The 25,196-nt window shown below is 40.3% G+C and overlaps 1 protein-coding gene across 2 annotated transcripts in view; it reads left to right on the plus strand.

Moving 5' to 3' along the window:
- Nucleotides 1-25,196, plus strand: part of LAMC1 (laminin subunit gamma 1) — a 122,258-nt gene that overhangs the window by 57,592 nt on the left and 39,470 nt on the right. For both annotated transcript variants that reach the window (XM_002808258.4, XM_078001184.1), the window contains exon 2: nt 22,412-22,716. In XM_002808258.4, the coding sequence (XP_002808304.4) occupies nt 22,412-22,716 (305 nt within the window). The remainder of the gene's footprint in view (nt 1-22,411; nt 22,717-25,196) is intronic.

Genomic DNA, 25,196 nt, shown 5'->3' on the forward strand with positions numbered 1-25,196 from the left:
CTCTTTTTGCCCAGGGTTGAGTGCACTGGTGCGATCTCGGCTCACTGCAACTTCCATCTTCTGGTTTCAAGTGATTCTCCTGCCTCAGCCTCCTGAGTAGCTGGGACTACAGGTGCCTGCCACCACACCCACCTAATTTTTATATTTTTGATAGAGATGGGGTTTCACTATCTTGGCCAGGCTGGTCTTGAACTCTTGACCACATGATCTGCCCGCATCGGCCTCCCAAAGTGCTGGGATTACAGGTGTGAGCCACTGTGCCCAACCTGTTCTCAGATTTTAATACTTTTGAATGTAAACTGCCTTCGAAAGGCTATAACACAGTTCATTTGGCTTCTAAAACAAGTGTTTTAAATGAAATTTAGTAACTTTATGGCCAGGTGTAGTGGCTCACACCTGTAATCCAGCACTTTGGGAGGCCGAGGCAGACGCATCACTTGAGGTCAGGAATTCGAGACCAGCTTGGCCAATGTGGTGAAACCCCATCTCTCCTGAAAATGCAAAAATTAGCTGGGCGTGGTGTGCACACCTGTGGTCCCAGCTACAGTGAGCTGAAATTGCGCCACTATACTCCAGCCTGGGCAACAGAGTGAGACTCTGCCTCAAAAATAAATACATCCATCCATCCATCTTTAGAGCATTTTTAGGTTCACAGAAAAATTAAGTCAAAAGTGCAGAAATCCCACATATTTTCTTCCTAGATCACCACACACATAGCCTCTGCGATTGTCAACTTTTCCTATCAGAATGGCATGATTGTTATAATCAATGAAACATTAACGTATCATAATCCCCTAAAGTCCATAGTTTAGGCTCACTCTTGGTGTTGTGCATTCTAAGGATTTGGACAAATGTTTCATGACGTGCTGTTACAGTATCATTCAAAGTAGTTTCACTGCCCTGACAGTCCTCTGCTCTGCCTTTCATCTTTCTCTCCTCCCCTACCTCCAGGCAATCACAGAACCCTTTTACTGTCTCCTTTCTCAGAATGTCATATAATTGGAGTCATAGAGTATGTAGCCTTTTCAGATTGGCTTCTTTCATTTACTTATATGAATATAAGTTTCCTCTGTATCTTTTTGTGGCTTGATAGCTCATTCTTTTTATCAGTGGATAATATTCCATTGTATGCATGTACCACAGTGTATCCATTCAATTACTGAAGGACATATTGATTGCTTCCAAGTTTTGTCAATTGTGAATAAAATTTCTATAGACACATCTGTGTACATATTTTTGTGTGAACATACATTTTCAACTCAGCTGAGCAAATTCAAGAGTAAATCACCATACATTTATCAGAGCATTCATCAATTGTATGCTAAGAGTATATTTACTTTTGTAAGAAACTGCCAAACTGTCTTCCAAAGTAGCTGTACCATTTTGCATTCCCACCAGCGATGAATGAGAGGAGTAATGCTTTTGAATCCTAAAGAGATTGTGATGTTAAATGTACTTTTGATGATTTCCTTGTGGAAATGTCATTATGGTAAAGGAGGTGACTGGTGATAGGTGTGTGTGCAGGCAGGAGTTGAAGGGCAAGGATTTCCCAATGTTTTCCCATCTCCAAATTACCATAGCTCATCAGAAACTGTGTCTTACATTTTAGAATCACTGCTGGAAATGGAGTTACACTGTGGAGTTACATTGTTAATATGATTATGCACTAATGTGCCTTCATTATATTAGTACTGATGATGAAAGTATCTCTGTCATTTTAGACATGTAACTAGGCCTGTAACGATGTCTTAATTGGGGGTTTATTAGGATTAGTGTCAACCATATGGCAACCATATCCCAGTGCTGGGAGTCCAAGTTAGAACTGTGACTTTGGACATTGCTCTTTAAGGTCAGGTAGTTTCCCGTGAGGTTCTGCCAGCCTGAACCTTGATGTGGATAATATCATTTGTAATGTGGTGATATGGTGGCACAAGAGTTATCTGGCCTCAGAAAACATAGCTTGTGTGAAGTTAGTGAAATGCTTATGCTTCTGCTGTCTGTGATACTGCATCTTTCAACATTTTTGGCCTTAACTGTGACTTGTTCTGGTGGGAGAACTTGGAAGAAGTGAAGAAAGATCAATAACTTTTTGAATTGGTGCAAGACAGAGAACGAAGAGAAGTATTGGGCTTTCTTTTACATTATTCTGTTACCATCAAAGGTAGATTCCCTATTATTGCCATATACAAATGCTCTTTCATTCCACAGGATTAGTGTTGATGATGATCTATCTGCCTTTAAAGGTAGATCTCAATTTTAAAGTTGAGTTTTCTTTTGTAAAGTGAGAGTAAAATGGCAAGCAGATGGAAGCATCTCAAGCAAGCCATCCTTCCATCTGGGTGAATTGTAGCTAATGTCCAGAAACAGTAAGAATCACACCTGGACGAGCTGCCAGCCAGCTGCCCATATGCTACCTGATGTACACTGGTATGTCCTGAGACTGAAACTTTGGTATAGGTACTGCTCAGTTAAATGTAGGTCATTCTCACACAGAATCCCATTTGGGCTACCATCTTGTTTCTTTTGAATCATGACATGAAATTTACTATGTAAGTATGTATAAAATATTAGGCTATTTATCATTTTTCCTTTTAGAAGATTTTTAAAAAGGTTTTTGCCAACTTGAAGGTTTAAAAATGTTAATATAAGTGAAATAATTGCACGTCTATTTAAAATATTCATTTACATGTTTTAAATCACATATATACAGAATTGGGATTGTTTTCCACATTCTTACATTTTACAGGACAATTTTATTCTAGTTTTTTTCCATACATCTTTGATATCAGTAGTTATTGAAGTCACTTTTTAGTCATCAGCATAATTTCCCAGATCATACTTTATTCATTTTCATGAATACATTGTGATGCAGTACTTTTTAAATTTGTGTAAGATTGCTGTCACTAGAAGTTTTATCTCAAGCCGTGCATACTGATTTACATAACGTTAGGATAGTTTTTTGCCCCCTTTCTCTCATTGGTTTATATGTGGGATCTTTACAATATAACTACGCACTCTCCTGCCTTTAAAAAGCATATTATTTACAATATTCAGCACTTTTAATTTTAAAGCCATACCTACTAAGAATGACTACATAAATCTGGGTTAATTTCCTTTTCTCTTAAAAAAAAAGCAAAAGAAAACGAAACAAAATACGTTACATTACATATCCCAAATAAGCTTCTGACACTTGTATTATTTGAAGTCATATTAAGCTAATTTGATTTTCCCACAGTAATTGGTGGTGTAAAGTGAAGTACTTGGGAAGCTCTGTAAGAACTAGAAGATAAGACAGTTCTCCCTTTTCTGAGAGGAGAACTTAGAGGAGAAATTCTTTCATTATACTAGGCATATATGGTATTTAGAACTAGCCTGTGTCCCTATCTGTACATGTATTCATTTAAGTTCTCTGTGGGTTCCTTACGATGCATCCTTTTTTTATTGTGACATTAAGAGTGACAATAACAGGCATTTTACTCAATGTGAATATTCTTAAAATTCATTTATGAAAACTTCAGGAGAAACTCTGAAAGAAAATGTGGTTGAGGGTGTATATTTTATTGGTCCATTGTGTCAAAACCATCCATTCATATTTTATTACTTATTCAGAAGAAGAAATGTAAATTTGGTTGGGCACAGTGGCTCACGCCTGTAATCCCAGCACTTTGGGAGGCCGAGGCAGGAGGACCACGAGGTCAGGAGTTCGAGATCAGCCTGGCCAACATGGTGAAACCCCATCTCTACTAAAACTACAAAAATTTGCTGGGTGTGGTGGCACACGCCTGTAATCCCAGCTACTCGGGAGACTGAGGCACAAGAATTGCTTGAACCCAGGAGGTGGGAGGCTGCAGTGAGCTGAGATCACGCCAGTGCACTCCAGCCTGGGCAACAGAGTGAGACTCTGTCTCAAAAAAAAAAAAAAAAAGTTTATGAAATCATCTATTTGGGCTTAGATTTTACTGTTTGTGCCTTTCCTAAGGCTTAGCACACCCTGCTCTGTGTTGCTCTCTGATTGGTGGTTTCACTGAATTGTCCCTGTTTTTTTGTTTGTTTGTTTTTGTTTTGTTTTGTTTTTTGCATCAGGGTCTTGCTGTATCACCTAGACTGGAGTGCATTAGTATGAACATGACTTACTGCAGCCTTGACCTCCCAGGCTCAAGGGATCCTCCCACCTTAGCCACCTGAGTAGCTAGGACCACAGGTGCACACCACCATGCTTGGCTAATTTTTGTGGTTTTTTTTTTTTTTTTCTGTAGAGATGGGATTTTACCATAGTTGCCCAGGCTTGTCTCGAACACTTGGGGTCAGGCGATCTGCCCACCTTGGCCTCCCAAAATGCTCGGATTGCAGGCATGAGCCAGCATGCCCGGCTGTATTCTTTTTAAGGGCAGGGGGAATGCATTTGTCCTTATAGGCTCCATTGCTGTAGGCATTTAGTACTGCTTGAAAATTAAATTAGAAAGTAAGTGCCACTTGGAAAGTTTATAAATATGCTTTATAAATTCTAAAGGTGTGGAAAATCGGTGATAATTGCTTTAGCCTCATACCATTCTTTTACTCTTGTTTTCTACCACTTAGCTATTTTTCTCCTTCTTATATGCCTTTTATTTTTCACACTAATATTTTTCTTTTTCACTTATCACTGGACATTTAAGAACTTGGAGTGCTTGATCCTTAGGATACATTTGTGTCCACTTAGGTCTTTTAGGGGAGCCCTTGAAGGGCACTAAGTATAAGCAGACAATAAAAACAGAAATGCCTATATCCATTAATAAATAAATAAATGTATATACAGGCCTTATTTCTCCTACATTACACAATTATACTGTATAGTAGACTTGAAATTATATTTTTGTGGAAAGAAGGAAAGTCAGGAGACAAATCTAGTGAAGGCTGCCTTAACAGTGCAGAATCACTGTGCAGCAATGTGCTATATGGCCGCATTGCGATTCTAATCCGCCTACATGCATAAGTCATTGGGGTCTTTGCCCCAAACTTGTGGGAGAATGAACGAGCCAAGTAGTGGTGGGAGTTCAGTTTAGTTCCACTGTTTTGTAAATTGGGCTAATTTTCAAAGGGATTCAGACGTTTACCTTTTCAAGTGATAGAAGCAAGAGGAGAGAATTCATCCTTTCTTGCTACTGAAGAATTTATTCTAAAACATTACATGTCACTTGTCCCTTGTGGCTAGATGTGGATAGAGATGTTGGATTATTTGTTTGGAGCCTGCAGATTGCACTGCTTCATCTTTTGTAGACATAGAAATCAAGAGTTATCTTTTTTCATCCAAAGATGGAGACAATTATTTGAGAACCCCATCATTAGAAAATTTTTAGCCTTTAAAATAGAACCTTACCTTCTGTTACTCATTGCAAATTATTTTAACATAAACTTACCTGCAGCTGGGCTTATAGGACTCGACTTAGTACAGAATATTGGCAAAAGCATCGTACAGGGTCAGAAAATTGCTTAAGTCTGAACTTGATTGGAAATCAGCTGATATTTCATGTCTCTGATGTCCTTCATCGTTGTAAAATCAGTTGCTGTGGCATTTTAACATTTCTGTAGAACATTACTATGAGAAAGGAAAGTATTGAAAAGATCTAGTAATAGAGATATTTTCAGAAATCTAACAGATAAGATTGTAGAGTCAAGCTCTTTGGAGCTAGATGTGTACATTAAAGTTCATCTTGTATAAACTCTTTATTTTACACTTAGAAAATTGAGGTATGGTTGTCCCTTACTCCCTAGTACAGTACTTATCTCACTGTGTATCTTAATTATTTGTATCTTATCTCATCTGTCATATGGAATTCCTTTAAGTCAGGGACTCACCCTTATTTTATCTATGTATCTTCAGTACTCAGCCTGTTGCCTGGCACACAGTAAGTTTCAGGGTATGTTTGTAAATTGAGTGAATCATTGACTGTATTAACCAAACAACAAGTCAGACTCACCTAGGTTCACTCTCTTTCTTCTACTGGGTTGCTGCTTATTTTAAAAGTCAGACAATTCTCTCCCTATAAAAGGCAACAACAAAAACATACCTCAAAATAAAAAGATAGCAGGGGATGAGTCCTGGCCCTCAAAATCTTGCGTTCTTGTGTGTGTATGTGTGTGACATGAATAAAACATGCAGAAAATAAAGAGGATAATTCCAGGTACTGATAATACCATGAAAAAAGTGTCATGAGCATCAAACAGTAATTATCCAAATGTCTTCTTTTTAGTAGAAATCTAACCCCACGCACTGGGCCTCAGTCCATCTATCTCACAGAGAGGAAATCTTGCTACTACCATGAAAGCTTATCACATGCTCATGGCTGAAGGAGTTCTTCTGGAAAGCCAGAGCTGCTAAAAGGAACTTAGGGGATCCGTTCCTAAGTTCCTCTAAGATCCCTTAGAGGGCTAGAGGCTTCTTTCCCTCTTGGGGATGCCATGTTGATTAATGAAATTTTTGCTACTTAGCTTTAGGAAAAGGGCATTTCTTTTCTTTTCTTTCTTTCTTTTTTTTTTCTGAGACGGAATTTTGCTCTTGTTGCCCAGCCTGGAGTGCAATGGTGTGATCTTGGCTCACCACAACCTCCACCTCCCGGGTTCAAACAATTTTCCTGTCTCAGACTCCCAAGTATCTGGGATTACAGGCATGCCTCACCATGCCCAGCTAATTTTGTACTTTTAGTAGAGATGTGGTTTCTCTATGTTGGTCAGGCTGGTCTCGAGCTCCTGACCTCAGGTGATCCGCCTCCTAAAGTGTTGGGATTACAGGCATGAGCCACCATGCCCGACCTGTTTTCTTTGATCTTGTTAAAGGCTGCCATGTACAAAGATTTTCTTTTAATGTTGATCTGTTTTTAAAATATGGAAGAAGGCCTTGAAAGGCATCGTCATAAGCTCTACGTCAATATCCAGAAAATATTGTCTTGTTTTAGAATTCTAGCCTGTTTTGTTTGGTAGATGAGTCAGTCTACTGTAAATAAATATTTGTTGAGCACTTGTTTTTTGACAAGCACAGTGCCCTAGGAATTGCAGTGTTTTTCAAATTGTGGGTCACAGCTCCCTAATGTCATAAAATCAATTTAGTGAACTATAACCAGCATATTCGATCAGATGGAATGAAAACTAGAATATCAGATTGCATCATGTATAGTATTGCATTATTTTATCAAACTTGAGTTTCAATTGTATATGTATGTGTGAGTTCAAGATTGCAATGTAAAGTGTCTTTTTTATTTGTGTCATGGTTAGAAAAGCTTGAAAAGCACTATTATAGAATATACCCAAAAGTATATATTCCTTGCTTTTGAATAAGTTAAACTTGTTGGGGCAAAGAGACATGAAAGAATAAATACTCAAGTAGTGAATTACAGTAAGTGCTATGTGTTCAGAAAAGTAAGATGATAATACAAGTTGATAGTGGCATGGATGGATATGGTGGAACTTGAACCAAACCTGGAAAGATGGATAGGGCTTGGAAGGAGTCAAGACTAGAGAATGGCTTAGGGGTGAGATGTGGCATATGGATAATAAAGTTGGCAAGACTGGAACAGAGGTCTTAGTTTACACTAGAGAACTGTAGGATATGGTTTGGAGATAGAAAATGAAGCACAATTGTCCAGACTTATGGGTGCCTTGTGATAACATGCCTGAGGAGTGTGCATTAGATCAGGTGAGCTGCACAGATTCTTAAGCTGGGGAGTGATAATGATACAGGGTGGGTTTATAGAATACTTTCTATCTTCTTCCTAACTCCTCTTTAGTCATGGAACTCTTAAGGGAATTTCTTCTAGGTAGGTGTTGGATACTAAGTCTCTGGCATCAGATCAAAGAGAGCCAGAAAGGACTTTGGCTGTTCTCCAGAATGTAAATAGAAAGGTAGAACAAGTCCCATTGTGGGTGCATGTGAAATACTCCCATGGAGGAGAACTGCAGTGCTGTCTGTTTGAAATATGGCAAAGACTGGATTGAAGAACATTTCTTCTGATATCACTGTTTAATGTTTGCTCTCAATGTAAAGGGAAAAGCAGATTAAAGGGCCCATGTTTTTGAAGTGCTGGGAACCTGACTGACCTACCTGAAATATGCTATGTAAATAATTTGTCGTGTGATCTCCTTACCCTCAAGACACCTTCACTGAATATGCTATCTACATAATTTATAAAACAGTTTCAAGCGTGATTGCAAAAAGTTTTTCCTCATTGGAAAGGGACATTCTGATATTTATCTGCCAAATTCTTTACTACTTTCCAATTAAAGATAAATTTAAAGAAGTTTCTGGAATGAAAATGTGCTTTAAGGGGAAGGTGATTTAACTAGAAAGAAGCTTTTTAAAAAAAGACTATTTAATGTATAACACTAAATACACCAATAATTTAGACTGACTTCTGATTGAAAGTTATGATTCTTTGTTGTGGCAGATTATCAAATGTTCTAAATTGAGACTATTCTAGGACATAGTTTTTAATCTAAGTCATATTAAATAAAGTTTATGGGGGCCCATTGTTTTAGACTAGCCTCTTGCACTAGGCCCCAGCAGACCAGACTAAACTAGAATGGAGTTGCTCATGCTGGTACAGAATTCAGGTACCACATAATTAACCTGAATTCTGAAACAACCAATTGTTTCAGATTCACGAAAACCAGTTAGAAGGGGCCCAGTTTACCTGGTCATAATAAGACGTCTCCTCTGTTTAACCCTAAAAGGAAAGTAACTTTTGAAACAGTCAACCTGCTTTTTGTTCTGTTTCTGCTTTTCTCAGACGTTTTTTGTCTATAAAACCAATTCCTCTGCTCAGCTCATTGGAATACTCATTCTATTTTATAGAGTAAGATGTTGCTCAATTCTGGAATCACAAAAGCCAATTAAGACCTTTAAATTTGTTGTAATTTTGTTTCTTAACAGTCATTAGAAAAAATAAGCAGATGCATCTAGGAGTACAAGATTATTTACATGTAGTCCAGGGGAATTACATACATTTTAGCTACTTTGTAGAAGATATAATTTAATCAGGAACACAATAGCATGTTCAAGCACAGCCCATGAGAGAGAAAGGGATATGAAGAACACTAACTTTGGTTTCTACGGGAGAGTGTGTAGAGTGTACATTCTTATTCCTTTGCAAAGAGGGTAGATGAATGAAAAATGAAGAAGGGGGTGTATTCGTTTATACTTACGAAGGCATCTGCTCACAATCAGTCGCTTGTAGAGAGAGTGCCAGCTGGCAGGGTACTTTCGTGATGTAAATTGTCCATCCGCTCAGAAGAGCAGAAGTACAAGGAGGCCTTGTGCGAAGGACTGAATTCCTACCCAGAGGACAAGGGAGGGAGATTCTTGTAGATATCTAAATGAGATCTACTTACATTTTCCACTTTATTTGCGGTTTTCAACATGTCATTTTTCCTGCTGTCCCAGTTACGTTTACTGTTTGACTTGAGTAATCAGTTTCCCCCCTTCACTGCAACTGCTGCTTATTAAGCCTCTGCCTGGTGGGGGGAGGGTGGGTATGGGAGGGGGCACCGCTGGAAAAATGGTGTCACTTGTTCCAAGAGTGTTGTTTTCCTTGTCTTTCTGCTTCACTGGTTCATTTTTGTGAGCTGTATAAGAGCTAAAGGATATTATTACAGATTTTATTTTTTGAAATGCATCAAATCTCCATCCCCTCCCCTACCTGCTAATCTTTTTGCTTATTAAGAAAAGAAAGTGCTTCTTTCTGTGAAATCATAGGTAATTCTAGGGGTATCAAATGTAATTGAATTAAATCTTATAACATTTCTGAATGGACTTCCTTCTGCTTTTTTTTCGTGAGAGTAGAGGAAAAATTTAAACTTCCTTGGACCAAATTTTAAAACAGTATGCCCTGCAGAAGAAGAGGTTTTAGTAGAAATCTTCGTTTTTGTATTCTTTCATTTCTTAGATCAGGAATCACCAAACTTTTTCTGTAAAAGGCCACTTAGTAAATATTTTAGGCTTTGCTGACCATGCAGGGTCTCCACAATTGCCCACCCCTGCCCTTGTAGCCAGAAAAGCAGTGATAAACAGTGTAAAGCGTTGTTTACAAAAATAGGTGGTGGGCTAGATTTAATCTGCCAGCTCTAGTTTGCCAGCCTCTGTCTTGGATTCTAAGCTACTTAAAGTGTGTCCTAAGTGAGTCTGGAAGGAGGTTGGATCAGTGACCCAAGGAGTTTCTAAAGTGAAAAGAAAGCACGCCCTATAGATAGTTGTGCATGTCGTGAGATCATTTAAAATCCAGAATATCAAGTCTGGACTTTTACAGTGTTTTTATAATTCTTCAATCTTACTCTTTCCCCATTCTCTCCTTCTTCTTCCCCCCCCCCAACTCCTTCCTCTTTCTTCTTCCCTTCCCTCTCTAATTACTATATGAACATCTGGCGCTTTGTACTTAAGCCCCCCTTTTAATATATATTTTTTAAATACCTAAAATTTCTTCTCTGAAAAATAAATATTTCTATGCTAGTCTGTAGCCAACAGAATGTAACACCCTCCCTGAAAACGCCGACATTACCCGACACAGACTGGGATTAAACAAGTCTAGGCTTCTAGACAAAGAAGAAAAAGTGTTTTCTTATCTTTTTGAGTGTACTGAAGCAGAAGTTAACTCTTTGCTTTCAGCTGTGTCCCTTACCATTGAGAATCCTGGTGGTCCTGTATCATTTTATTATAGGAAGGAAGGGTGGACACCAGAGAGGGTGGGGAATTTGGTTTACAAGGAATCTTGACCAATGCCTGCCTGTAAAGGGTACCACTGTGAAATCCCCAGCAGTAGATAGGTTTTCTAAAAATCAAGTGTGTATTTCTACTTGCCTAGGATTTAGGGCCTTGTGAATGCATGTTGAATGATAGAGGAAATTGGCATGGAGGAAAATGTTGGGGAGTTTGGGCTCAGTTTGTGCAGTCACCCCCAGACTTGGATGTGGAGTGAGTATCCCTGTTGACTTTAACATCTGTGTGTGTCTTAAAGAAGACTGCTGCTTTTCCGGTTTACTGCCTATGCATGCCTACAGTTGATGCATGGAATAAATTGCACCTTGAAATGTCTGACATGAAAATCAGAAGAACTTAAGTTCATTCCACAGAAGCCTTTTGTTACCCGATTCTTTAAAGAATGAGAACCAGGATGGAGAAGAGTTTATAGTAGGGAAGTATTTCTCAACTGTAATTATACATAAAAATTGTCTTTATAAAAATACCGAGTCTGGGGGCACATGTTCTGGGGATCTCCTAAGGGCTGTGTCACAGACCATAAAGTTTAAAAAGAGAAAAAAACACACAAGAGTTTGGGACCTCACCCAAAACCTTGGGACCTCACCCAAAACCTTCCAAAATGGAACTTGTGGAGATGAGGCTCAACAATATGCATTTTCAAAAGCTCTGTGGGTGATTCTGGTAGCCAGTCTGGGACCTTACTGTGGGCCAGATGATGGGAACTACTGTAACAGGAAGACATAGACGTGAGCTGGCTCTGATGGAAAGGGACCTTCTAGAGCGCCTGTGGGTTTTGAACTGTTTGGGTACAGGTAACTCTTTTTAGTCCGGATACTTATAGTGATCCTGAAAATATATATTATGCCTTTTCTGTTTAGGAAATCTTTGGGAAGGCTTTTTTAGAGAACGTCTTTGTGGATGAAAGGGACTCTCTTGGACCCACTCCAGTCCAGTGATGCCACCAGAGAAAGTCCTCACTGTTGAGTAGAAACCCAGCTGCCCCACTGGATCCTTCCCATCAACACAATACACGATGTCTTCCCATCTTAAAAAGCAATTTGTTCTTGATCACCCCTTTCCCTCTCCAGCTACCACCTCATTTCTTTATAGAAAAATTACTTAGTGGGCTGGGTGCAGTGGTTCACGCCTATAATCCTAGCACCTTGGGAGGCCCAGGTGGGAGGCTTGAGGCCAGGAGTTCAAGGTTGCAGTGAGCTATGATAGTACCATTGCAGTCCAGCCTGGGCAATTTAGGGCTCTCCTCTGTCTCTAACAGAAAATAAATAAGAAAAATTACTTGGAAAATTGTTTTTATTACCTGTTTCCAGTGCCCCCTTCCCTTGTACCCAGTATTCTCTTGGCTTTCATTCCTGTCAATTCTAACAAAACACTCAAGGTCAGACCTCCAGGTTGCCAAATCCAGTAGCCAGTGCTCAGTTGTCATCTTTCTTAGCATTTCAGGAGTGTATGACAAAGTTCAGTTGATCACTCTCTTCTTCTTTTTAAAAGAAGCTTTTTAAAATTTGGCTTCTGGAATTCTACTCTTTTGGTATTCTTTCTACTTCAGTGGCTATTTCTCTCCGGTCTCCTTTGCTGGGTCCTCCCCATTTCCCCCATTGCTAAAAGTTGGTATGTCCCGAGACCCAGTCTGTGTACCTCTTATCTATCTATATCCCTTCCCTAGTTGTTTTCCTCTAATCCCATGGCTTTGAATACTAACTGTATGCTGATGACTTCCAGATTTCTCTCTCCTGCTGCGGCCTCTTCCTGAACTCCAGACTTGTATATCCTAACTGCTGAATTGATATTTTCACTTAGAGGTTTCATGGGCATCTTCAACTTACTATATCTGAAATTGAACTCCCAGTTTCTTACTCTCCATCCCTCCATGACTGCTTCATCATTCCAATTGTATAAGGCAAAGCTTTCATGCCACATCCAGTCCATCACTAAAACTGGTTTGTTCCACCCTCAAAATATGTCCAAAATACCATTATTTGTTAGCTGGATTGTTGCAAAACTCCTCTAACTCATCTTCTTGTTTCTCTGTCATCCCCTCTGTAGTCTTTGGTAAGTACAGCAACCAGAGTCATCCTTTTGAAATACTAGTTAGAGCCTGTTACTCCTTTGTATAAAATTCTCCAGTGGGTTTTCATCTCATTCAGAGTAGAAACCAAGTCTTACAGTGACCTACAAAGCCCTCCATGTTGGCATCCCCTCCCCCTCTCAGCTTCTCTCACCTCATCTCCTAATACCTTTCCACCCTACTCACTGCTGCTTCAGCCGCACTGGCCTCCTCAGCACTCCCTGGAACTTGCCAGCATGTGCCTGCCTCAGGGTATTGCACTTGCTGTTCCTGGAATGCTCTTCCCCGAGATGTTGCACTGTTTCACTTCTTCAGGGCTCTGCTCAGGTATCACCTTATCCATGTCATGAGACCATCTCTGATAATGCTGAATTAAATAGGCTCTCCACAAACTTTCTATTCCCGCTTCGTTTTTCACCGTCGTCTGACACACAGAATTTTCATTTTTATTTTAAAATCTATCCCTTTCCCAGGCATGCTCCCTACTTCACTATAAGTTCTACAACGTTGAGACCTTGTCTTATTCTCTGCTAAGCCCCAGTGCCTAGAACAGGGACTGGCACGTAGTAGGTTTTCAGTAAATGTTTGTTGAATGAATGGAAGAATTTGAACTTGAGTAATTATCAAGACCAGTCATAGCTATTAACCTTGATCTAATGGCTGGTTGTGGTAAGAAATTAATAAGCAGTTGTGAAAACTGAGAAAGCCATTTTAGTATGTAAGATATCTTATGGTATTTGTAATTTGTAATTATTTCCTCTTTTGAGGACAGATGCAAATAGTACATGATCTAGGGGAATTAGGGACCGAGTTTATTAGGAATGAAACTAAAGAATAAAAGGCACTCTAGCAAAATGAAGGATTAGAGTTTTTTGTTTGTTTGTTTGTTTGTTTGTTTTTTGAGACAGAGCCTTGCTCTGTCACCCAAGCTGGAGTGCAGTGGTGTGATTTCAGCTCACTGCAACCTCTGCCTCCTGGGTTCAAGTGATTCTCCTGCCTCAGCCTCCTGAGTAGCTGGGAGTACAGGCATCCGCCACCACACTCAGCTAATTTATATATTTTTAGTAGAGATGGGGTTTCACCATGTTGATGAGGCTGGTCTCGAACTCCTGAACTAAGGTGATCTCCCACCTTGGCCTTCCAAAGTGCTGGGACTACAGGCGTGAGCCACCGCGCCTGGCCAGATTGAAGTATTTTAAATAGCACATCACAGTGGACTTACTAACTTCACTTAGCAGATAGTTGTTGAATAAAAAAAGTAAACTTTGGTCAACTTTTTGTGACTTTGTGGGATTATTGGAGTTGACCTTAGTCTATTACTATACCTAGAATCTAATACCTAGATTCTAGGTATTAGAATCTTGTTTTTTTAATTAGATGGTTTTCTCTTTTTTTAAAAAAAAATATTTTTCACCCTTCTGTTATAGATAAAAGCCAAACTATAGCCAGCTTTCAATAGTATATGAATATCACAGAACAAGAAATAGCTTCCCATAAAATTATGGTGTCTTTTTCATATCTTAACAATTATACATTTCTAAAATATGGCTTATGTAGCTTATATTTAATTGTCTTTTTATTTATTTAGTGTTATAATTAACTTAGTTGCCTTCTTTGTGACTCTATTAAATCTTATGTCAGTCAAATCCCTGTAGTGGGAACTTTGTTCAGCAGAGTGAATGGATTTTTTGCCTCAGCTTGCATGAGTGGGGGTGAATGCTGGCCTTGTTCCTTTAGCCCAGCTGCAGGACTTATTCATGCCTGTGGTCTACCACCATGAATTAGGTCTGGTATTGAGTCTTGGAAGCATGGGGTTTGGGTTAATAAGGCATATTCCCCAGTTCTTGGCTTAAAATTTCACTTGGGAATCTTATCTTTTTTGGTGAGTATGTCAAATAAAATGCCAAAGATATGCAGATCAGGAAGAATTTATCATATGTTTTGATAGTGGAAAGTGTTTGTACCCTCTAACAGTGATTTGCACTTATTTGAAATTACTCTCCAAGGGTGTTTGACATTCTAGTGTTCAGTTAAGAATTCTCTCTGTATGCATGTAATGGCTGTTTTATGATCACATTTTAATTACCATGATTAGTCAATTTTGGCCCTTCAGTTTACTGAAGTGTATATGGCATTTTGGGACATTGCAATTAGGTAATGCAAGCAGAAAGCTTTTATTTTTGAGAACTTCTACATTAGATTAGTGCTGTGATCTTATTTAACCATAGCACCAAGTAGTATTTTGAGGGTGATAGGGAAAGAGAAGTGTCTTTTTTGGCTTAAACTTTAATTTTGATACTTCATGGAAAAATCTAATTTCCATAGAGATTATGGGTTTATCTTCTCCAAAATCATACCGTCTATTTCAAAACTTCTGTTTTCCTCTTAGCTCTATAGTGATAATCATTCCATTATTTTTATAAATAGCTTTTGATACAGAATTCTGTTAGCTTTGAGAAATTCTAAAATATCTTCTCTTTTACCCACCTGCTTTGTTATATTTCACTGTGGCAACATAGAATTGAGACTTTCCATATTCTATCTCTGCTCGTCTTAGTGTGTCTTTCGGTTCTTAACAATGGCCCAAGTGTGATAGGAAGTGCTTATTGCCTGTACTCAGAAAACATGATTATTGAAGCCCTTTGTTCATTCATTTGAAAGGGATGCTTTCTCAAATTGTAAGTTCCATTGCATTTGTTGTCATAAATTTAGTTAGGAATTACTATTTTATACAAAGCTGTAAAGTTTACTTGTCTGCATTTTTAAGTTGTGCTGATCTAAATATACTTTCTAAGGGATTGTCCTCTTGCACTGTCGGCATTTGACTGATTGGCAAGGGGGAGGCAATGAAAAGGGAGTACAGAAATTTAGGGGAAAGGAACAGGATAATAAGTTTTTAAAAACAAACCATTTTAAAGATAAGTTTTAGCCAATAGAAACTAGCCCTTCAACAGGCAATAATGAGGAGTGAGTGTTACAGCAACTAGAGTGACCGCACTGTACCAGATCATCTCAGTAGATTCCTTCTGTGCTTAGTTGTTCTGTAGGGCTTTCCGATCGCCTGCCTGTGTCTGCTTGAGGATCCCACAGTCAGTATTAACTTGGCCTTGGGTCGTCTTAATCGGTGAGACTCTGTTTGTGCAATCCATCCGCTGAGGTGGAACAATAACAGCTGGTGTGCAGCTGGATGTGTTGCCTGGGAACTCTTGTTTCAGCCAGCAGTTATGCTAACAAAATTGAAAACATTTTCAAATAGTTGCTTTCTGTGACTACTGTTTGTGTTAACTGTTTGGAGAATCCCATTTAGTAGCCTAAACACACCCCATCTCTAATTGACTTTGTGCTACAACTTTATTAGTTTTATATTCCTAAAATCAAGTCTGGCTTCAAGGAGAGCATTCCTTTTCTGACTTCCAGAGAGTTAGCACATAAGAGCCAGTGGTGAACCAGTGACTCCTAATTTGATACTTTAGAATGAACTAGTTTTCTTTTTCTAATTCAAGCTGTGGAAGGGCATTTTGCAATTTTGTGAAATTCTATATGGCCATTGTCATTCATTACTAAACTCTAAAGGAGGTTATTTCACAAGATCCTTATGGAATTTTTCTGAGTAGCACATAACAGAGAAGCATTTATGTTCCCCAGCAGTCAGTGCTTCAATCCAATTCTAAGACAAGAAGAGTTTCTCCCCTATTCTGAGAGATTAGAAATACTTCACCACGTAGGAGGCTTAAGCAGAATTCCTTGGCTTGGTCCTACATGAACAAAGGCTGGATTCTCATTGTTGATGCGGCCTGTTCCCCTCCTCTCATTCCCTCAGCCAGCATGAACTGTAGGACCCAGAGCAGGAAGTACTGGTTAATTTTGTGTGCTTCATTCTAAACATCTGCCCTTGAGTTTTTTGTTTATGGAAGGGATATGGCAGGGGGAGGAAGAGGGGCAGTAGAACACTCAGAAGCTAAACATTTTCTTGGTGGTGTGTACATCCATGGTTAGTCTTCATGTGCGTGAACATGGGGTGAGGGGTGGAAGATGTTCTGGTTGAATAGTTGCTGGAATACATCCAGAAATGCACTTACTGTTTTCCTTAATTGTTTGGCTTGGCTACTTTACCTTAAAGCCATACTGTCTACTTTGACTTGCTCCCACAGTGTGATGATAATTTAGTAGTGTCATCGGACTGGAAATTAGAAGATCTGGTCCTGTTTTCTATTCATCTACCTGTTAACTGAATCTTCTTACTTTGTCAATTGTGAAGTGAGTAGGATGGACAGAGTAGGAAAGTATGGTGAGAGAGACGACATGGTAACCCTCCAGTGGAGTTATTTAACAGAATAAGAAGCTCCTTAGTGTTCCAGTTCTGGTTGTAGTTAATTCCAGATAACACACATACCTCGCACTTTGACCCCTCTATTCCATTTTCTGTATTTGCCTTCTTATTTATCCAGACTGGATTCCAAATTCCTTGAAGCAACTTTAGTCCCCTTGTCTTGTTGTTTTTCTGTTATATTGGCAGTGGGGATGCTGAATGCTGCAGTGGAGATCACACTTCCACAGAGATGTTCTACAAAGGCATGGCCTTCTGCTGTCTTTTTAGCCACCTGGTCTCTGCCCAGTAAGCCTTCTTTTTTCTAGTCAGCTATCTTTGCTGGACTTCACAGTGGCTATTAAGCAGAATTTCTTGGCTTGGTCCTACATGAACAAAGGCTGGATTCTCATTGTTGATGCGGCCTGTTCCCCTCCTCTCATTCCCTCAGCCAGCATGAACTGTAGGACCCAGAGCAGGAAGTATTGGTTAATTTTGTGTGCTTCATTCTAAACATCTGCCCTTGAGTTTTTTGTTTATGGAGGGGATATGACTTTACAGGCTACACTCCGTTCAAATATTCCCCACCCAACGTTACTCCCTGACTTTGCCGCCAGTCATTAGCAGGTATCCTTGAATTTTCGCTACACAGAAAAAAAGTCATTGGTAGAATTCGAATTTCAACTTCTGTCCCTTAAAACCTGCAAAGTCACTTTGCATATGTACCCAGACAGAGAGCAAAGAGGCAGGTTTCTTTCTGTAGAGAACCAGTCTCCCAACAAACATGGAATCCCGTTCTTGTTTTCCAGCTTGTTTTTCACCTTTCCCTCTCTGCTGACTCAAGTACAACAGTGTTTAATACATGTTCATCTCTACTATCAGAAAACAAGAAAGAAAAAAAGATAAGTCTTTCCTTGGCCCTGTAACCCTTCCAAATATCATCTTCCCCTCCTTCTCCTCTTCTTTAGCCGGACCACATGGTAGATTAACTACACTCACTGTGTCTGCCTGCTGTCCATTCTGAATAATTCCTTTTTTTTTTTTTGAAAAGGAGTCTCGCTCTGTTGCCTAGGCTGGAGTGCAATGTCGTGATCTCAGCTCACTGCAACCTCTGCCTCCCTAGGCTGGAGTGCAGTGTCATGATCTCGGCTCACTGCAACCTCCGCCTCCTGGGTTCCAGCGATTCTCCCACCTCATCCTCCTGAGTAGCTGGGATTATAGGTGCACACCACCATGCCCGGCTAATTTTTTGAATTTTTAGTAGAGATGGGGTTTCACCATGTTGGCCAGGCTAGTCTCGAACTCCTGACTTCGTGATCCGCCTGCCTCGACCTTGCAAAGTGCTGGGATTACAGGCGTTAGCCACCACGCCCGGCCCATTCTCAATTCCAACCACTACCATCCTGTCCCTGGAACTGCTTTTGGTGCAGCTGTGACCTCTGTGGCTTGAAGCTGATGGATACTTCTTAGTATCTTACTTGACACTACTAGCATATTTGAACCCCGTTGATTTCTCCCTCCTTGAAACTGTCTTTCTTTGGCTTCTGTGACATTTTTATTCTTTTACTTGCCTTCTTCCCTCTGGCTGGCCCTTCATAGCCTCCTCTGTCATCTTCCTCTGTGTGTGCTGTGAACGTTTGTGCACCTTAGGGTGGTCTCAGAAGTCAGCTTTCACGCAACACACTTACTCCATGGGCTTCAACTGTACTCAAGTCTCCGGTGTCCATCTACATACTAGTGAGTCCCAAGTCTCTGTTTCTAACTCAGATATCTCTCTTGACCCGTCAAACTGCTCACATCCAGCTCCCTACAGACATTTCCTCATCTACATGACCTGTAGGCATCCCCAAACTAGTGTATCTGAAACTGAATTCATCTTCCCAACCTGCCCCTGCGCCTGCCTCCAGTCCTGCCCACTCTTCTCTGTTCTCTATTCAGTGAATAGTACTACCCTCCACTTGATTCATTTTAAACTAGAAAACTGAATGTTATTCTTAATGCTTCCACCTCATGGAATGGGAAAAAGCAACTTTGACAGTGAAACAGGGTACTGACAGTGACAAGTGAGGAGGCCTTCAAAAGCAGCTCCCTATTGCCTTGTAGTGCATCAGTTACTAAGTTACTGTTGAAAACGGCTTCCTACACCTCACTCAGGTCCATTCATTTCTCTCCATTCCTCTGTTCCCATTTTTCAGCCTCTGTCATCTTCCCTGGATTACTGCCACATCTTGACCTCCCCATCTTCGTTCCTGTCCCTTCCAACCTAATCTCCACACTAATCTTTCTAAAAATCAAACCTGATCATGTATTTTCTGGTTTAATGCCTTCAGTGGCTGGCCATTACCTTTAAGGTAAAGTTGCTCCTTAAACATGACCGTAGCCTGGCGTGCTCTGCTTCTTGTTTGCCTCATCTCCAGCCACTTTCTAGTTCTAGCTACCCTAGACAACTCTAATTCCTCCAGTGATCACTCCTCTGTGTTTTCTGGGCTTTCATACATGCCATTTCATGTGCCTGGACGATGGGTCCCTGTTTGCTTAGCTCATTCTAAGCATTCCTCACGTCTTGGATTTAGATGCCTCTTCCTCTAGGAAGCATTTCTTGAACTTGTAAATCTGGGTTAGATGATCTTCTCCATGCTTTCCAAACATGATGCACTTCCCCTGTCATGGAATCATCTCATGATGATTTGTAAATTGCAGCTGTCTGTATGTGCTGTTGGGTTGATGCAACTCTGAGGACAGTGCACATGGCTCTCTTGTCCTGGAGGTGTGTGAGCCTCCATACAGACTGCCACAGAGCTCCCTCATTTCCAGCTGTGGCTGTAGGTTGTCATGAGAAAGGTAGCCCTGCAAATGAAGCTAATTGCCAGCAAGGCCAGGCCAGCACCTGCAAAGTAGACTGCATCAGAGTTTAATGCTAGCATAATTGCTTTCTGGACATTTTGCTACTTGTGGCTGTGCGTCTATGCCTGCAGCAAGAGACATATGCCTGGTTCTTTCAGAGTGTGGCTTTGTAGTATAGATGTTGATTGGAACACAGGATGACTTGATTGATTTTACCTTCTCTCCTTTGGCCCAGTCAGTTGCCATTGGGTTGCTAAAGAACAATGAGATATCAGAAAGATAGAAAATAGAGAAGCAAGGATAATCTGTGATCTATAGACTAGTGAGTGAGCCTTTGAACAATCCAGGCCACTTACTCATGAGTAAAATTACTTTAACCATTCTGGAATGTCTTAGATAGTGAGTCTCTGGAATGCCACAGATACTGTACTATAACCTCGCCCTCATTCAAAGGTGATGTCTTGACATTTTTGACGGAATAAAGAGATACAGGTAAAACTTGCATTCTTTTAACAGGAAGTGTGTAAACTGTATTTTGTGTGACCTCTGTCTAGGCAAAATGCACTGCATCCTAGATAGAATATTCATGTTTGTATAATATCCTTTGGTAATTGTATCAGGAATAGTCAGGTCCTTTTTTGTGAACATATTCAGAATCCCAGTTCAGGAATGTTCTTTATAAACCCTATTGTGATAATGCCTTATATTTGTATCGAATTTTACAATTAGTCAAGTATGTGTAGATCTTAGTTTGACCTTCCAGCAACTCTTGAAGTAGGTGGGGACAGGGATTGTCGTCATTTTTACAAAGAGAAAATGGCAGAGCAGAAATCATATGGTTAGTGAAGGAGGGAGGCAGGATCTGAACTCAGGTCTCAAAATGCCCAGTCCTGTGTTCTTTCTGTCATGCCACATGGCTTTGTGTTGAAGCTAAGGTGTGCGCAAGTATGTTTCATGTATGTGGGGGACAGTTAATCCAGCCTCCTCTAAGATCTGGGCCAGTTGAGAAATAGTCAGATATGGCTCTTCCTGTCAGTATTATTATAGAGAACGCTCAGTTGAAGAATGTGGCCTGGACACATAGCTTGCATAGGCTTTCTGCTCTTTTCCTCCCTGAATTGACCACACCCACTTAGTCCCAGATCCAGCAACAGGATAGCAGCAGGCCCCACCCCACACAGAGGCAGAGCCGCACTGTATTGCACTGAGTGCAGGAGAGGAGAGAGGGGGACTCCAGTCAGCAGCCAGAGAGAGACATAGCGGGGTCCAGGCCACATGTGAGGAATCGCTCCTTGTCTCTCAGGGACTAGTGGGTATGAGGAACTGAAAGTGGCAGAAGTCTCTCCTCAACACTTCTGAGAGCACAGAAGCTGCTGTTCTGTGGGTTTTGTAGGAGAGGGTTAGGATGGTTCTTGAATTGGCTTAGGGAGGAAAAAAACTGTAAGCTCCTCGAGTACAAGGATCCCTGTGTCTAACACATTCCGTTCCCTGATGTATATAGCATAGAGCTGAGCATAGATTTGTGCCTAACAAGTTCTTGTTGACCAAACTGGGATCTTCACTATAACATAGAAGTAGCAAAGTATAGATATTGTTAGAGATAGCAGGACCCAATGTGTGAATGAATGGTGTTTGTTTCTTTTACCCATGTGAAGACACACTGGCTGGCAACCAAGCCATCCTGACCATAAGACCACACTCTGGCTTTTGCAGTGAACTGTCTGCCCCAGTGACTGCTGTCTTTTCCTCTCTGCTCAGAGCTCATTTCTCATATATTCTCTTTTGAACATATTCAAACAACCTCTTTAGACCTCCTTTCTACCTTTCTCTTTTATTCCCCCATTTCATTGTTCATCTACTGAAGGAATTTTTTATTCTTCTTTCTTATTCTACTCCCTGCTATGTCTCTCAAACACTGTCCTCCCTTCTTCAAATGTCTGTATCTTAACCTGGTAGATAAGTAGAAGAATAGTGCTGATGATATTCTTCCTGCACCAAGAGTAACATTACAGTTAATAGAGAATAAGGTTTTTTTAAAGTCTTAAAGGGTCTGGAGACCCATTTAGAAAGTCAGCATATATTTGCTTTTGTATCTTTTAATTAAGCTTTTACTGAAGTACCAGCATTAAGAATAAATGTGCTTTTAATTCAATTTTAGTTTTAATTAATAGTATAAGTACAGTACTAACATATGCCACCAGTTTTCATTGCACACAAAATTTCCACAACGCACCTCACGACAGGCCTTTATGAGCCAATTTATGGACCCAACTGCCATTTGTCATTTTGTGGGAAAATATGTAGTTTTCTGTTTTAGAATAGCCTGTCTTCTTGGTTTAATGTGTACAAGGTGGTTTGTATCCTTTGTCAAGTTCCAAACTAAGCTGGGAATATAGGGCATTTCTTTGCTTCATACATATGACTGACGACCTTCGATGTGTTTGTCCCACAGGAAAAGCTTTTGACATCACCTATGTGCGTCTCAAGTTCCACACCAGCCGCCCAGAGAGCTTTGCCATTTACAAACGCACGCGGGAAGATGGGCCCTGGATTCCTTACCAGTACTACAGTGGTTCCTGCGAGAACACCTACTCCAAGGCAAACCGCGGCTTCATCAGGACAGGAGGGGACGAGCAGCAGGCCTTGTGTACTGATGAATTCAGTGACATTTCTCCCCTCACTGGGGGCAACGTGGCCTTTTCTACCCTGGAAGGAAGGCCAAGTGCCTATAACTTTGACAATAGCCCTGTGCTGCAGGTAAGTTCTCACAGGTTGGCCTGAAGCCAGCTAGTTCTATAACGTGAGGTGCGGGAAGATTATTGTAGCGGGGCCTGTGGTCCCACTTCTGAGGTACCAGGTCAGAGTAGAATACTTGAGCAACACAGACAGAGAGCTTGATTCTGCTCTCTGTGTACTATTAATAAGTAAAGGAAAGTAGTTTTGTTCCTGCTGCCTGGTTGATGTTTGTTCGTATGCACTTGCAGGTCTATTCTAGGATGTAAACTTTACACATTTTTTAAAAAGTCAAACAATTTTAACGGTAGTCTCTGTATCTGAGGTGGAAACATTTTCCTTCTGACCTTTTGAAGAGAACATTTGACCTAATTACCCAGATTTCTTGAATTTTTTCTTACCTATTTTTTGATTTGACAAAATAAAAAGTATTTTTTAAAATTAGCAAAGGGAAACAGTTGAAGCAAGACATTTACACATTTTTACACAGGAAAATCTTGATTAGGTTTGTCTGGCACCACTGCCTATCATTAAAGAAACTCCTCATCACCTAAAAGGATGGATGTTAGTAACAGGATATTAATTTAGGTACCCATAGCATTGTACTTAAACACTGTGATAGAAACATTTCTCTGTTTGAGAAGGATTTATTTGTCCTCATGAATTCTGCATGCATATTCCTCATACACCATAATATGGAATTCTTCTGTGTTGCTCAGATTTCTGCGAACTTTTCATATGTCCCGGCTATTTGATAATGGAAAAGCTGATGAGCCTCATGCTGTATTCAGTACTTGAACACAGAATTGGAGATGCTGCTGCATATGGCTGAAGTCAACAGCCACATGGGGATAGCCTATATCAGTTGACTGCAACAAGATAGTCTGTACATTATGTGAAAAGCTGTTGTGATTTCTCAGTGGGAAATACCCCATTTTTCTAGGGTTTCTAATTTGGATCTTCTTATTCTTTCTCTCCATTATTATGTTCAGGGACTCTCTTTCTAATTGTATGGTTTTGGACAGTGACAAAAGATAAGAATGTATTTTTCTGTAGGTCTAGTTTCCCCCCTTCCATTGTGTTTCTGTAAGTTGCTGGGAGAGCATGAATGTGAAAGCTGTTGGTAAACTCTGAGGTTATAGTGAGCAATGAGTGTTCTTGCCAAGGCCTTGCAAAAAAGTGTTTCTTGCGATGGAGATAAGTTGTGTTCAAAATAAATGGCGGAGAGGATAGCTGATTTTGACAGATGAAAAAGCAGGGCCAGGCACAGTGGCTCATGCCTGTAATCCCAGCACTTTGGGAGGCCGAGGCAGGTGGATCACTTGAGGTCAGGCATTCAAAACCTACCTGACCAACATGGTGAAACCCTCTCTCTACTAAAAATACAAAAAAAAAGTTAGCCAGGCATGGTGGTAGGTTCCTGTAATCCCAGCTACCCTGGAGGCTGAGGTAGGAGAATCACTTGAACCCGGGAGGTAGAGGTTGCAGTGAGCAGAGATCATGCCACTGCACTCCAGCCTGGGCAACAGAGTGAGACTCCATCTCAAAAAAAAAAAAGAAAGAAAAGAAAAAGCAGAAGACTGAATGCCCAGTGGAGAGGTGACCTTACAAATACTCTTTAAGTTGATCAGTTAGCAAGCATTTGCCAGACTTCTTTCTTTCCTACAGCAAATTATTGCATTTTCCTGTCCTGATGAGGCAACAATAGAAAGAACAGTGTAGTCAATAGGAAAATGCAGTAATACAAAGTTGTAACTGTGGTTTTCTGGCACCTTTGCTAACTGTACACCTGCTCTGCCTGTCTTGAGCCATTTCCCCAACTGTAGGAATTGTGATGTTTGTTGCTCTTTATGCCATAGAAACTCGTGAAACTATAAGAGGTGATGAGACTATGTGTGGTAAAAATGCTATGGGTTATGACCTGGCATTAAAAAAAAATTGCTATGGGCATCTGCATAGACGTGGTCAGTCTGTTTCATTATGGAGTAACATGTGTCTCTGGATGTAAGAGCTCTGTCTCTGATATCCAGTTGCCAAAGAAGTTGAGCTAATTTGACTTTTAGCTGATCTGACAATGAGAGGGAACTCCCACCTCTCTCCCTCTCTTCATTGTTCCCTGAACCTCCCTGCAGAAGCTGTAATCTCCCAGATGGGGAAGGAGACCCTTCTTGGTTTCACCCTATTATAAGTATTACTAAGCATGTATCGATTTATGGTAATAATTTACGTTTATTGAAGCACTTACTGTAGCATACTATAATGTGACAAGCACTGTTCTAAACCTTTTGATTTTCTACCTCAGTTAACCCTCACAGTAACTCTGTAAGGTAGATACTTTTATTGTCTCCATTTTACGGGTGAGGAATCAGAGGCCCAGAAAGGACGTAACTTGCCTCAAATCACACAGTTTAAGTGGCAGAACTGGGATTCAGAACCTGCAGGGTCTAGCTCCAGGGTCTGTTCTTTAAAGATGCCCATTAGGAAGAAAAATGGCTTAGCTTTTT

Source organism: Macaca mulatta, chromosome 1 (assembly GCF_049350105.2).
Source record: "Macaca mulatta isolate MMU2019108-1 chromosome 1, T2T-MMU8v2.0, whole genome shotgun sequence".
NCBI lineage: Eukaryota > Metazoa > Chordata > Mammalia > Primates > Cercopithecidae > Macaca > Macaca mulatta.